Source organism: Anomaloglossus baeobatrachus, chromosome 1 (assembly GCF_048569485.1).
Source record: "Anomaloglossus baeobatrachus isolate aAnoBae1 chromosome 1, aAnoBae1.hap1, whole genome shotgun sequence".
NCBI lineage: Eukaryota > Metazoa > Chordata > Amphibia > Anura > Aromobatidae > Anomaloglossus > Anomaloglossus baeobatrachus.
Genome location: NC_134353.1, coordinates 620367155 through 620382322, shown reverse-complemented (window position 1 = coordinate 620382322; position 15168 = coordinate 620367155). Strand labels below are relative to the sequence as shown.

Below are 15168 nucleotides of genomic sequence, written 5' to 3'. Positions count from 1 at the left end.
GAGACATGTCCATATATATACAACAAGTTTAGTAAGCAAACATTATTTCATTCCTTTTATTCAAACCTTGAGGAAATCTTGTACCCATTAAGAAAATCCATTTTATTTCTCTTTGGAAAAGTCCTCTCTGTTACAGGGCATAACCACCAATTTATGGACTTTTAATGACACGAAAATAAAGAATTTTTCATTTTAAGAAATTTGCCTGGATTCAAGTGCTGGTGATTTCCCTTTCTATTATTACTACAAGGACTGGCTACTCCTTTCTTCTCCGTGCACTATCCATGGCTTCTGGGTGTTTCCAGATTAGGTGAGCCGGAAAATCTCTTTTACCTTCCATCCAGGACTGTATGCAGAAGTTTTTTGCCCACCAAAAAAATGACGTGGGCTTCGCCATATTTTTGTATGCTAGCCAGGTACAGCTGGCAGCCACGGGCTGCCTCCAACCCCCAGTTGCCTATTTGTACCCGGCTGGGAACCAAAAATATAGGGAAGCCCGTTTTTTTTAATTATTTCACTTATTTCATGAAATAATTAAAAAACAAATGACGTGGGCTTCGCCCTATTTTTGTGTCCAGCCGGGTACAACTAGGCAGCTGGGGATTGGAATCCGCAGCACAGGTTAGCCCGAGGTTTGTGGGCGCCTCTGCTGCGGATTTCAGTCCGCAGCCGTCCCAGAAAATGGCGCTCTCATAGAAGCGCCATCATCTGGCGCTGTATCCAACTCTTCCAACAGCCCTGGAGCCGGGTGGCTTGTTGGGTAATCATGAGTTAATACTGGCTTTGTTTTACCAGCCAGTATTAAGCCAGAGATTCTTAATGTCAGGCACGTTTGACCCGGCCATTAAGAATCTCCAATAAAGGGTTAAAAAAAGACACCACACAGAGAAAAAATACTTTAATAGAAATAAATACACAGACACATTAGAGACTCCATCTTTATTACCCCTGTCAGCCCTCCACGATCCTGCTCTTCTGTCTTCTTTCTTTCTAGTGTAGTAGTAGTGACGATTGTAGTGAGGGGCATCACTTGGGGCTGGGGAACCTCCATCCTAACTACAATGCTCACTACAATCGGGAAGCAGCGTGCAGCCTTCACTCCGTGAGTGATCACTGCTGGCTGCTAGCGGTAACGCTGACAGACGCGTTACCATAGCAACGGTGCTCCCGGAGCCGCGGTTAGCGGTGACGTCACCGCTAACTGCGTTGCTATGGCAACGGTGATCTCCGTTAATGACCGGCTGTGTCAGCCGGTCCCTAACGGAACGGGGAGTCGACCGTGTGCTAGAGCATGTCGCCGGTACACGGCGATACACATATGTGCACCGTGTACCGGAGAGATGCACTCGCAGGTCCTACATGACGTGTCATAGTCATGTGACCAGTCTGTAGCCAATGAGATAATAGCCACGTGACTGGTCACATGGCTATTTTGACGTCACGATAGGTCCTGCTTCTCTGCTGGCAGTGCAGGTCACCGGGAGGATTCAGCGATCATCGGATGGAATAGCGGCAGGAGACAGAGTGCAGAAGGGATCGCGAGGACCGGTAAGTGTTATGGCAATGTTTATTAACTGTTTGTGTACATTTATAATGCATTTTTATGTGTTTGTGATTGCCTCCCATTATAGCCTATACGTTCGAGTTCGGTTCGTCGAACGTTCGACGAACCGAACTCGAACGGGACCCCCGTTCGGCGAACCGGCCTCGAGCCGAACCGGGACCGGTTCGCTCATCTCTAGTTATAACTACACATAGCTAGTGAGATCAGAAGAGTGGCCAGTAGATAGATGGATAGATAGATAGGTAGATAGATAGATAAAGAATAGATAGATAGAAAGATAGATAGATAATGGATAGATGGATAGATAGATAGATAGATAGATAGATAGATAGATAGATAGAAAGATAGATAGATAGATAGATAATGGATAGATGGATAGATAGATAGATAGATAATGGATAGATAGATAGATAGAGCTAATTTTTATGTTGTATTATTTCGGCTTTAGATATTTACAAAAATAATCATAAAAACATATTTTTACTTTAGGCAACATGCCCTTCATTTGGGTTGGACGCAATAATCAGACTCATACTTACTGGACTGGCTCGTTACCGAATGTTATCAAATGTGCATGTGGACCGCAAGGAAATTGTGTGGATTCCCAACATAATTGCAATTGTGATGCTGACAAAAGTGAATGGTAATATGCTCATACTATGTTGACTTTTATTCTACTGTTTTTAGGAATAGAGATATATTTCATTGGAACTATATATTTCAGCTTTTCATCATGAATTAACTAGTAGGTATAATTTAGTACTGTGCAATTTTAGTAAAGTTTGAAGGATAAAATATGGAAAATAATTTTTGGAATCTTCATAAGATCAACCCATGCCTATATGCATTTTAATGGAGGACTATTTCTTCCTCTATGAGCCAAGTATCTCTTTAGCTGAGGTTTATTCCATCTAGGTGCTCACGGGAACAAGATGGCTCCAATCTGTAACGGCTTGTTGTCAGTAATAAAATAATCGCTTTAACCAAATTAAAAAGCTGTATTTTACCGACTTACTAAATGGATTTAAGTAGATTATATTATGTTTGATTGTAATAATTTTTTATATTACAGTAACGTTTTTCAAATTTTAGGTCAAGTGACAAAGGATTCTTGTCAAACAGAGATCACCTCCCAGTGACTCAAATAGTGATTACTGATACGGAGAGACCACACTCAGAAGCTGCCTATAAACTTGGTCCTCTGCTATGCTGGGGGGATAGTAAGTACATTCCATGTGTTCTATAAAAATGATACAGAATACTTACATATCTGATTGATGTTTAATTGATGCAAATTCTGTTATTACTTTATTAGTTTCCTTGTTGCTTTATTGTTAAAAATTGTGTACGCATTCCTATGGTCCATCATGAGCTACCATGGCATGCATTATTTTTCACATGTATGAACATGTGACCATCCTTTCTGTGTCTGACAGTCTATTTTTTTCAATAGTTTTGAAGAGAAAGACTCATCTAATGTTCTACGCATATTTCTTTTATTCTTAAATGACTATTACACAGTGGGCATCAGAGTCTAACTGCTAAAAAGTCCACTAGCTCGTATCAAAACAGTTTAATCTTCTAGATACCACTATCAATTGTGCGGACATCATTTAAGCACCTTGTTATGTCATAATCCGTTCTCCCCTGTAATGGCAAGGTATACTTAACACAAAAAATGTCTAGTGATTGGAAAATCTGAAGTTTTGATTGAGAAAATAGTGAAACCAACCATTCTTTTTTTCCCATTTGTTTGGGGGGGTAAAACATAAAAAAAAATTACAAATATGGAAAACTAAGTGGAAAACATACAAGAAAAAAAGAAGTCAGCCTGCTGGAAAACAACAATGATAAAAACAGAATACTTTTATTTGTGCACTCACATATATTGGGTCACCAACTCTTGACCCAATTGTTCTGTTCAGCCTTCTATAGCTCAATGTGTGGGCCGTAAAAATGCTGTAACAATTTGCAAATACACACCATGATAAAGAGATTGTTAATGCATACAAATGATCCTGATGAATTGATGAATCTCTATACACAGACCCATGACTGAACCTGCGATTGTGCCACTCCGATGACTCAAAGCTAAATAATGCTGGAAAGATTCCATTTCATATCCTCCCAGCAATGGGACTCTCAGTTCCTGCGCTATGCGGGTTCAAAACGTTTTTAACCTACTGATTTACCCCATACCTTCAGGTTAACACCATTTTTCACATAATAAGTTCCCTTTAAGCATTATTACAGCATTATTATGGACCACACATTCAAAGGTAATAAAGCTTACCAGGACATGGAAGTGGTGGAGACACGGGGCTCAGTGGGTGCTCTCGTCCACTAAAACCCTCTGCCTTTAGAAAGACAGCGTGGCTCAGGGCTCATCCCAACTGAACGCCGGCCTCCTTAACCGTGGGCGTAACACTACTCAGACAACACAGGGTGAGGGAACCACAATAATTAGACTTTATTGGATCCCCAAACAATTAACGGCACATAACACATAACCAGCAAAACACACAAATGTAACAGGCAACAGAGTCTCACCCTTCCGCTGGCTCACCAGGGATTTAGAATGTCCATGCCTCACAGGTTCCAGGGCTACTCACTCCAATCCAGCAGCACCCCGCATTTGGCGGGCACCCACCATGACTGGAATAATGCCAGATTTAGGAAGCTGTGTGAGGTCCGCAAAGTCTGTAACAGGTGACTGAACTGTCCCAACCTGAGTGTCCTCCTTAGGAAGTCCTGGTTTGATGTTACAATCCTCGCAGCCGGAGTCGAAATCCCTAGGCTGTGGATATGGTCTCCAACCGGAACCGGGGTCCCTAGATTGAAGCCATAAGATATCCTGATCCTCTAGTCAGCTCCAAAGAGCTTAGACTGGATCCATCAGCATCCATCAACCTTCATCAACCCTGGTGGCTTAAAGAAGTCCCTTTTATAGCCATAACCTTCCCTTAGGATACACTGCGTCCTCATCGATTGGTTGGACAAGATTGCTTCTCCCATTGGATGAATTTCAAGCTGCATGGATAATGTTCATTTAAATGATGTGCATAGAAAGACTCAGTATATCTACATGGAGTCGGCAAGTCACCGACTAGACAATGGCTACTAAGGTAATTACATTATCAATACACAACTGCAATACAATGATTACTGGAAAAGTCTGGAGAGCAATAGCTAAGCAAACATGACTTAGCACACATAAGAACAATAGTCTGGCTGAATTTTAAGAAACTTTAACCCATGAGAGTCCATGTCATCCCAGAAGTGTCAAGGGTTGGAACCTGGTGAGTGCACAACCTAAAAGTGTTTCATTTTTAACCATTCTTTTTCTACCATAGCGGAATTGCTCTTCTCTTTTTTATTTTATTTTTCACTTTATTTGCATTAATGAAATTTTAATTTGTTTGTACTTGGGTCGGAAGCTGCACTCTTGCTATATTACATATAAAAGGACTGTTCATTCTAGGGAGCAGCACACATGTCACTCACAGAGTGTAAGTCCTTGTATATATTGTCCACTGGATTAATCTTTGACTCCCAGAGTGTGACTGGACGTGCTCAGCAAGATATATATTTTTTAAGGTATATTGGGTATCACCATAAATAGTGACTTGGAGAACAAAGTTATTGTGTAATTTCTGACTCACAGTCCCTATCACCCAAGGTGCAGCTTGCATCACTCTGCAAGTTCCTTTACATGTGCACCATCTAAATTTTTTCAGCCAAAGTAATTGTGCAGTTAGTTCCATTTGGACACACACACAAAACCAAAGTTGACAGGCTATGCTTCAAGATGACAATTCAGGAATAAAGGATGAGGAGGAGGGGATGCAGGACGTGGTGTAGGAGGTGGAGGAAACCCTAATGGAACTAGGGCCTGCAATTCTTGGCATCGGTAACAGATGTGCCGTCTCAGGGTCGGACTCTGTCCCAAGCTCTACATGGTTCACCCAGTGTGCCATCAGGGAAATGTAGCATCATTGGCCATAAGCACTTGTCCATGTTTCAATTGGTAATTGGACTGTCACCGTAAGTGCAGGGCAGGGTGATGATATCGTGCATGTGCTGGCATAAGGCAGGGTTGGCACACCAGGAAAAAGAGTGGTGAATGTGGACCGAATACGGAAGGATGGCCCCTGCCATGAGTTTGCAGAAAGCCTCACTGTCCCCAAGCCTAAATGGCAACATTTCCTGGGCAAGCAGTTTGGAAATGTACCAATTTAGTGTTTGGGCCTTTGGGTGCATAGCTAAGTATTTACATTTTTGTTTTAAGGCCAAGCAAAGGCTGCCTAATGAACCCCTAAAAATTTGGAGCAAGCATGGCCTTATTTTCCTCTAAAACCTTGAAGCAAGAGCCACCTGATGACCTTCTAAAATTTAGGAGGAAGGGCCACCTGATGACCCTTTCAAAATTTAGTGCAAGGACCGTCAAATGACCCTGTTGATATGGTAGAGGAAGAGAAGCAGGATAATAAGAAAAGAAGAATCATGAAAAATATATTTTTTTTTGGGTGGGAAAGGATGCATGGGAGTACACCAGTAAAAAGGAAACATTTTAATTGGCTTTAGGTTCCGCTACTGTCATCCAGTGTGGTTGAGAAGTCTGTGCCAATCCAGGCCTTGTTCATTTTGATAATAATCAGCCTGTCAGCATTTTTAGTTCACAGGCGAATACAACTATCAACAACTATCAGTTATTATGCCCCAGGCGGTACTAAAAACTCTTTCTAACAAAACACTACTGGCAGGGCAGGCCAGCACCTCCAAGACGTAGAGCTTAAGACCTGCCACCAGGTTATGGCCATGTTCACATAAGACCATGGCTGGTTATAGGATCAGGTTTTAGAGCCACAGATCTATCTGGTCTTTTATAGCTTTTAACAACTTTGCTGTGGTCTGATATTTGTCAACTAAACAAATTAGTTTTAGCAGAGCCTATTGCTGAGTTACCAAGGCTGTGCTGCAGTGCTTTTAGTTTGCAAGTGATATGGATGCTCTGAGATGACAATTTGGCAATGGAGAATAAGGAGGAGGGAATGCAGGAACTGGTGGAGGAGGTAGAGGAAATCCTGTTGAAACTAGGGTCTTCAATCCATTGTATCCATAGCAGGTGTGCCATCCCAGGGTCTGACTCTGTCCTGGCCTCCACAATGTTCACCCAATGTGCCGTCAGGGAAATGTAGCATTGGCCACAAGCACTTGTCCATGTGTCGATCGGTAAGTGGACCTTTATACTAACTGCATTGGTCAGGGTTGGGTGATGTTATGGGACATGTGCTGGTGTAAGATTGGTGCTCACACTGGGAAAATTAGTTGCGGCTAGGGACCGAGTACCGAGGGACGTCCCCTGCCATGCCTAAATGGTAATATTTTCAGGGCAAGTAGTCTGGAAATGTACTTGTTTAGTGTTTGGGCCTGTGAGTAGGTGGCAGGATATTTACATTTTTGTTCCAATGGCTGGGGCATGTTGATTGGCTGTCTAAAATCCACAAAACATGCTCGGCAAAGACTCAAGCATGGCGCTTGAGCACCCGCGATGCTTGATCAAGCAATAAACATCCGGATACCGAGCAGTGGAGAGCATGGTTGCTCATCGCTATAATTTTGTTTTTCATTTTTGTGATTAAAATAAGTCATGAATAAAACAGGTAAAATGCAAAAAAAGGTTTCATTATTTTACTCTTTCCATACCATTAAAAAGTATTATTAGGAAGCCAGAAACCGTAAAAATTGTTATATAATTTGATTTCAATCAAAGTAATAAAACAAAGATAGCTCAGTCATCAAATAGTAAAAGATATTTTTTTTTTTTTTTTGAAAACCCAATGGTTTATTGAATTGTGTTTTACCATCATTGGGTATTGTCTGCCCTGTAGAGTACACATTTTATAACTAGTGAAACTTAGAAGAGATAATAGACAATCAGTGAGAAAGTCATTTGTATTTTACAAAAATACCATCTATGTGAGTAATAAAAAAAAATAGGTTCCAAAATTGTAATTTCAAAAACTTGAGACATTATTAATATTTGTTACAATACCAATAATATAATGAATAATACTTTAATCTTTCTTCCCCAGCACAGTGAGGATGGATTATGAAATATTGACAAACTGTTTGGCTTACATTTCTTCATGGGCACAATGTTAGGTAATAGCTGCAGGGTGGTATCCCTTTCATCTTACCGTATGCCGTGAGCACTATTCATAATGCGGTAACAACATGCTGGGAGCACTTTTAGTTGAAACAATTCAATACCATTGATTTTTAACTAATATCTATAGCCACTTAGGCCAAGAACTGCTTTTAGTTAAAAACTAGGGACTAGTTTTTGCCTTCAGGAATATAGTAAATAAATTATTTGGTATGACTCATGAGGAACTTCTTGCAATAACTTACTATAAGCTCCTGAATTTCTGCTAGGCATTCTATAGTTTCCCCAAAAGTCAATTGTAAAACATTATTTTTTATTTTTGATCACAACAAAATATAAACCAAAGATTAATTTTAAAATGGTTGCATGTGTTATGGTTCTGATTGTATGTATTTGCGTATATAGTACTTCTTAAAAATGGTAGACTTTATAAAGAAAGTGAAAGTCTTGCTTAGTGATACAATTAAGTTTATCTTCAGATTTCACAAAGATTTTCTCATTTTACAGCAAATATTTTTTATCTGTAGTTATACTTACATTGAACCAGTATTTATTCATTGTTTTAAATTACAGAGTTATTATTGTTTCCAATCCAAGCTAATTGTCCATACAACATTTTCAAGTAGTTCTGCTATGGAAACAAATGCCGCATCACTGGATACTAGATTAGTTAGATTCATTTATTTGACAATGATTTCAATAATTAAAGTCTCAACATTGTGTAACCATCTTTATGTAGATTTATATAGAGAAATAATGCTTATATTCCATTGAGTAAAGGTATAGATCGTCAATAATTCATAGTCAAATACAGGATAAAGAAGCAAATAGAAGATGAAATAAATAAGATCAAAACGTTAGATAAGCTCAACCTATATGAAACGTCCTTGAAATTACCGAAAGTTTCAAAAAGTGAACTGAAAATACTAAATCTTTAACTATTAAGTGACATTATGTTAAAAGTTTGGTAATTTATTAGGGTTTTTTGGTGGCATTATTTTCATTCAACAATGTGTTTATTACTTTATCAAAAAAATATTAAAATTTTCATACAGCATACATAATAAGATTACATACATTTTGACTACACTTGTAAACAACTAAACTAACAACTAAATGCATTGTTAATGGATACTAAAGGCCGCTTTACACGCAACGACATCGCTAATGCGATGTCGTTGGGGTCACGGAATTTGTGCCGCACATCCGGCCTCATTAGCGACATCGTTGCATGTGACACGTACGAGCGACCGTTAACGAGCAAAAATACTCACCTTATCGTTGCTCGTTGACACGCTGTCCAGTTCCCAAATATCGTTGCTGCTATAGGTACGATGTTGTTCGTCGTTCCTGCGGCAGCACACATTGCTATATGTGACACCGCAGGAACGACTAACATCTTTTATATTTTGATAGATCAGACATTTATGAATAAACGATACCAAATATATGTCTTTTATTTCTTTTTCATTGTTTTTTTTTTTACTTGGACAAAAAGGTGGTGATTTAAACTTTTATGGGTATTATTTATTCAAGTTTTTTGTTTTTTTATTGTATTTAGTAGTACCCTTAGAAGACTTTAAGCTGCAATCCTATATTTGAAATAAAATACAAAAAAACCCATCCTCTGTCACCCCTTTATTAACCCCCAAAACACCCAGGTCTGATGGAATTGACATGAGGTCCCACAACAATCTGATATATCCTGAAGTCACTGCATGCAGGCACATTAGAAAACAAAACCAATATAAGGGCAACCCTATGCCAATTTTTTTATTTATTTATTTTTACACTTCAATCGGGCAGACAGACAGCTACTGTTAAAGCAATCAAACACAGAAATCGGCAGTCTGACTGCACTAATCACAGACTCTATCAAAGATGGTGGATGGTTGAAGCAGTACATATGCATGAAGGATAATGAGCAGCCCCTGGAAATAGTGTTACAGCCAAGCAGAGATTATAAAAATGTATTGCTTTAACCATTTTGCTTCCTTTTTTTTACAGTGATTTTCCTGGCCAATCACAGACATGCCAATACTTGACATGGCTGTGATGGGGCCAGGAGTGGATGGCCTCTGCAATAGTGTGACCATGAGCAGTTACCGAACAAAAACCAATCATTGCCGATTTTTGAGAAAATTGCTTGTAAGTACGAGTCTGAGCCAAACAAGCCAAGGCTCATACTAAATTTGAAATTGGCAAACCTTTTTCGAACACGTTTGCTCATCTCTATCTGCATCATTTTTGTTGTGAAATTATTAGTTTTAGGGACAACGTAATTGTTAATATGCCATATGTAAATTAATTTTTGCAAATTTTGGAATTTACAGACTTAATACTAAGCAGAACATCTTTTTTTCCATAACAACCTGTTGCAAGCAAGCTTCTTCAAAGGGTTTTGAACAAACCTTAGTCTAGTCTTCATGGTCTGTGGCTTCAAGTGCATTAGTATTCATGGATCACAAAAAAGGGGTCCAAAAAATGTAAAGATCACTGCCGTACACAACCAGGAATAAGTACCCAAAACTATATTATAGGCATTATTTGTTCCCACAAATAGAAGCATAATTTCCAAATTTCAAGTTAAAACACCACTAGCTGAACTATCTGGATGTGGCAGAAAATGTATGCTATCACTTTCCACCAAGAAATTTCTGAGAAAACAGGTGGGTACAAACCTTTGACTGCAAAAGATATCCAGCAAGATTTAGTGGCAGAAGGCACCGAGGTATTGTAAGCATGTTTCAACTGTCTCCATATCTGGCATGTCTTCCAAACGCTAGCCTCAAGAACACATACACTTCACTCTTTAGTTCCTATTTGCTCTTTATTACCTTCGACCAACAGAAGGCAATATTTTCTTGAATTGACTTCTGCATCCCCTTACATTTCTCTTGTCTTTAAACTCACCAAGCAAGAAGAGTCATTCTGCACCCTTAGGCTCTCGGAGGCAGCCCTATGTTGACAGTATTCGCATCCATTCCTACAGCTCTCTGCACTATGCATTGTCAAAAGAAATCATCCTAAGCATAGCTTGTCAGTGTGACACCAGAATTGACACGCTCAGTTCTTCAAGGCTTCTCTTGCATTGTCTTGTCAGGAGAACTTGGAAATTCAGGTACCTCATGCAGAAATTCAACCTTTGGCTCTCCTCCATGGGACCCAGTGACGTTCTCCACCAGGCTATCTGACTACACTTTTCCAGCAGGCCTTGGGCCATTACAGCGTGTGGTCTGCCTTATAGAGCAGGCATTCCTCCCCATGGACCGACTTCTCCAGCATGGTACTCCCTATAGTAGATGTATCCTTTTGAGGGCTGAGCAAATCTTCATGCCGTTTACTTTTTTCGACGCCAATGATGAACAGGCCTTCCCTTCACATTACACCACAGGTCCGCTAGGAACTGTCCTATTTCCTTCAGAACATTCATTCCCAATGTCATGATGGGTTTCACTCCAGTGGGGCCTTTAACCAATATAATTCCTTTCTTTCCCACTTTCTTTCCACAGACATGCATCTTCTCCTTACCATCCCAACCACTGGGATAGGTAACTGGTTAGCAGACATCAGCTGGATAATTGGTCCCCAGATCAACCAACATTGAGGAAGTGTTGAAGGAAATTTGCTTCTTGCATTGTGGTCACCTGGAACCACAATGCAAGAAGCATCAGAAAACGTACCCTTCGTCCTTATATTTGTGTCATGTGGTGGGACTCTCAGCAATTAGTCTTATTTCCCATATACAGAAGGACTTAGACCCATGTTATGCTACCTGACCACAGTGCACTTTAGTTTAACGTCTGTCATCACTCACCATTGGTCTTCTTGGTGAATTGAGCTGTTAATTCCTGCAGTATATTCACTTACAAGGCTACCATCTCTTTCTCTCACTGAACCTGGCAGATTAAGCGAATATTCAGGTTCCCTACGTTAGTCATATCACAATGCATATCTCTAAAATGTGAATCACCTTATCTACGTATCACGGTTTCATGGTTGTCTATACATGACCATCTGTCAGGCTTCTCAATCCAAATTCAGCAGGGCTAGCTCTGCCTGTAAGGTGTTCATCACAAGATACATATGCAACATACTTTTCAGTTGTTCACCCCAGCCTCACATCAATAAATTGTTACCCATAAATTTTGCTATGTGGCTAAGCATAGCTCCGTGGGGGAGGCTCCCTCTCACAGACTGATCCTCCATTTGTGCACTTGAATGTTATATCCTTCTGTCTACGTCAAATGTAACCAAGTTACTTGGATGCAATGGCACAGATAATTAGGAAACAGTGGTGATTGAACCAACAACAATTTATTTAAAATATATAGATCAAGGATTAAAGCCTTAAGTATAAGATCAGGAAATGACATGGATCAAAGGCAATGAAAGGAGTGTATTACAGGATAGCCTGACAATACAGTTATCAAGAATATAATAACAATATTATTTACATGTTATTATTTCTCTCTTTAAGAAGTGGCCATTGTCCACATTATCTTACGGCAGTGTCACTCTATTCGTCACTGTCACTGGTTATCTGAAAAACAGTACACATGCCTTAATAGGGGTTATGACACTACCTGCTAGGCTGCAAGCCCAATTCTTAGGCGATGGTTTCCTTTGCAACTTGAAACTTGGTCCCAGTCCACTCCCAGTACCATACCTCTGCGTAGGAAAGCAACAGTCCACAGAAACTGTTCTCCGCTATAGCTAAATGATTTCCCAACCAGGTTATGATCTGGTATGGTCTTCTACTGGTGCTAGTCACAGTCTTCTGCTGGTGCTGGTCGCGGTATTCTAGTGGTTGTGGTATAACTCAGGTCTTCTCCGGGATCTCATTGCTCTCAGACTCTTATGTGGTTTTGATGGCTATAAGCCCACTTCACAGTCACATGATCTGCCTGGTACAGGCTCTGGCACCATATGGTAACCAGTGTTAAATATTAGGCTGTTTCACAAGACACTGCAGTATCAGACTCATAAGGGTACTTAAAGCATAATTTCAGCATTTTTTGTATTGCACTACTTTAGTGGAGCTTTAAATCTAAGTGTTCCAGCCCTCTCCTATACTCACCTTCTGGTAGCTTCATCTTCTATTGCTGCCTCTCAGTCTCCTGTGATGTGTGACCTGCTAGCAGCTTCAGTGTTTGCTGGAGCATGCCGGAGGTCACAACTCAATGCATCTCTATGAGAACCTCATTAGAGCTTTCATAGAGATGTAGTGAGAGTTTGTTATGTAACTTTTGAATTTTGGCCAGTCAGAAGTTACAATCACAAGGTGGCACCACTTGACCAGAGCGGTGTAGGTAAAAAGTGAAGATGTTGGTGGGGTGCGCATATGGTAGGGGCGGGGAACAGAGGTCTAAAGTCCTACACAAGCACTGAAGAAAAAACAAAGAAAAAAAATGCTGGAGTAGTGCTTTAAATTGTAGAAACTGGGCAGATGCATGCCTTGCTGGTGTTTATACATAGCTGGTGCAAACAGAAGTCAAGGAGTTTTTCACATGGAGTGGTACTAAATGTATTGTTTGTGGTGTTTCAAGAGCTTTTTCTTTGCTAAATGAAGAAGCTAAATATTTTTCATAAGGCTTCCAAAAATTATACCTTTATTTAGGACATTTAAAAAATAAAATAAAAAAGTAATGGCTTCTCATCTTGTAGTAAAATTTTTATAAATCATCTCTTGGGATCTCTAACAGGTTTCTATTCTTAAAGTGATTAATAGTGATGAGCAAGCACTAAATTGCTATAGTGCTCATTACTCGAATCGGAGAGGTCCTACACTCAGAATGCAGACAGGCTCAATTCAAGTAACGACCATGGTGGAAGTCAATGAGGAGCTGGAGCATTTTTCAGCAGACCCCCTAGGAGGGCTGAGGAGGCTGGAAAATCACTGAAGTGGATAGATACAACTCTCAAATTAAATAGGAACGGAATGGAGAAGACATCTGGGTACATTTGTCACTCCCAGTTCGCTGCTGAGAAGTACATAAATAATTTTAAAAAAATGATGCCGTGTCACTTCTATTTTATATTATCAGCCAAGGTAAAGCAGACAGCTGGAGGCTGATATTATCAGGCTGGGAAAGTCTATGGTTTTTCATCTCTTTTCAGTCTAAAACTATCAGCACGCAGCTACCCCAGAATTGGAACGTCACCTTAGATGTACCAATTTCACCTCTGCTTCACCTCTGCTCTTCCTGACTGCCCTCGTGTGTTGGCAATTGGGACAATTTTTTTTGGGGGGGGCGTAAGTCAGCTGTTTAATGTCAGATGGTATCAATCCCAGGGGTTAATAATGGAGAGTCATCCATCACACATCCCCATTACTAACCCAGTAAATGTAAATTGAAAAAAAAACAACAAAATACACACATGAAAAATAGTTTATTTGAAAAAAGACTCCCCCACACTTTCCCTGGTTTACCAATTTACCAAAAATGTTCCATGAAGTTACATTGACATCCACTATCCAAATATGGAAGTCTAGTGACTGTGAATAGCAGTGAAGTACAGCTATTTACAGGCATTGGGTAGTGAATACATTTACCAACAGAGTCGCTGGCTCAACTCTGCACTGAGCTAGACCCAGTGGCCCTGATGAGCATTGTCATCATCCAATGCCTGTGAATAGCTGTACTTCAATGATATTCACAGTCGCCGGTCCTGTATTCATGGATTGTAGATTACGACGGCACTTCATGGGAACATTTTGACAATTATTTGGTGAACGAGGGATAGTGTGGGGGAGTCTATATTCAAACAATCAATTTTTTCGTGTGTGTGTGTGTGTTTTTTCACTTTACACTTACATTTGGTAGATCACATCTAACCACCTGTGCACTTGACCCGCTCCCATTGCACCTCATCCCCAACATCACCGCAGTCCTCATCCCAGCCCTAACCCATCTTTTCAACCTATCACTAACAAGTAGTGTATTTCCCTCATGCTTTAAACATGCCTCCATTACACCAATACTCAAAAAGCCCTCCCTTGACCCATCCTCTGTGTCAAACTATCGCCCCATATCCCTTCTCCCCTATGCCTCAAAACTACTGGAACAGCATGTCCATCTTGAATTGTCCTCATACCTCTCCTCCTGCTCCCTCTTTGACCGGCTACAATCTGGCTTCCGACCTCATCACTCTACTCAATGGAGATTAACCCCGGCACACTATTAATTTCCAATAGAAAGAAGGAACGCAGTAGTTGGATAAAAAAATCCCTTTCTTTTATTTTGTTAGTGTCACACGTGAAAAAAGTGCTGTACAATTGTCCGCCGGGGTGTCGACGTTTCGGCTAACAAGCCTTCATCAGGTCGGACAGACTAAATACAATATTTACAAAACAAGGGAAACAAAACATAGAAAGGAGATCAATCCATTGAGAATTTGACTGCATCATTAAGGTACATAAAAGGCAAGAATC

General features: G+C 40.2%; 1 protein-coding gene across 1 annotated transcript in view; it reads left to right on the top strand.

Moving 5' to 3' along the window:
* The window catches only part of LOC142245804 (contactin-associated protein-like 4), a 795990-nt gene that overhangs the window by 581699 nt on the left and 199123 nt on the right, over nucleotides 1–15168 (top strand). Inside the window, exons 14-15 of the mRNA XM_075318773.1 lie at nucleotides 2054–2207; nucleotides 2657–2784. Coding sequence (XP_075174888.1) covers nucleotides 2054–2207; nucleotides 2657–2784 — 282 coding nt within the window. The remainder of the gene's footprint in view (nucleotides 1–2053; nucleotides 2208–2656; nucleotides 2785–15168) is intronic.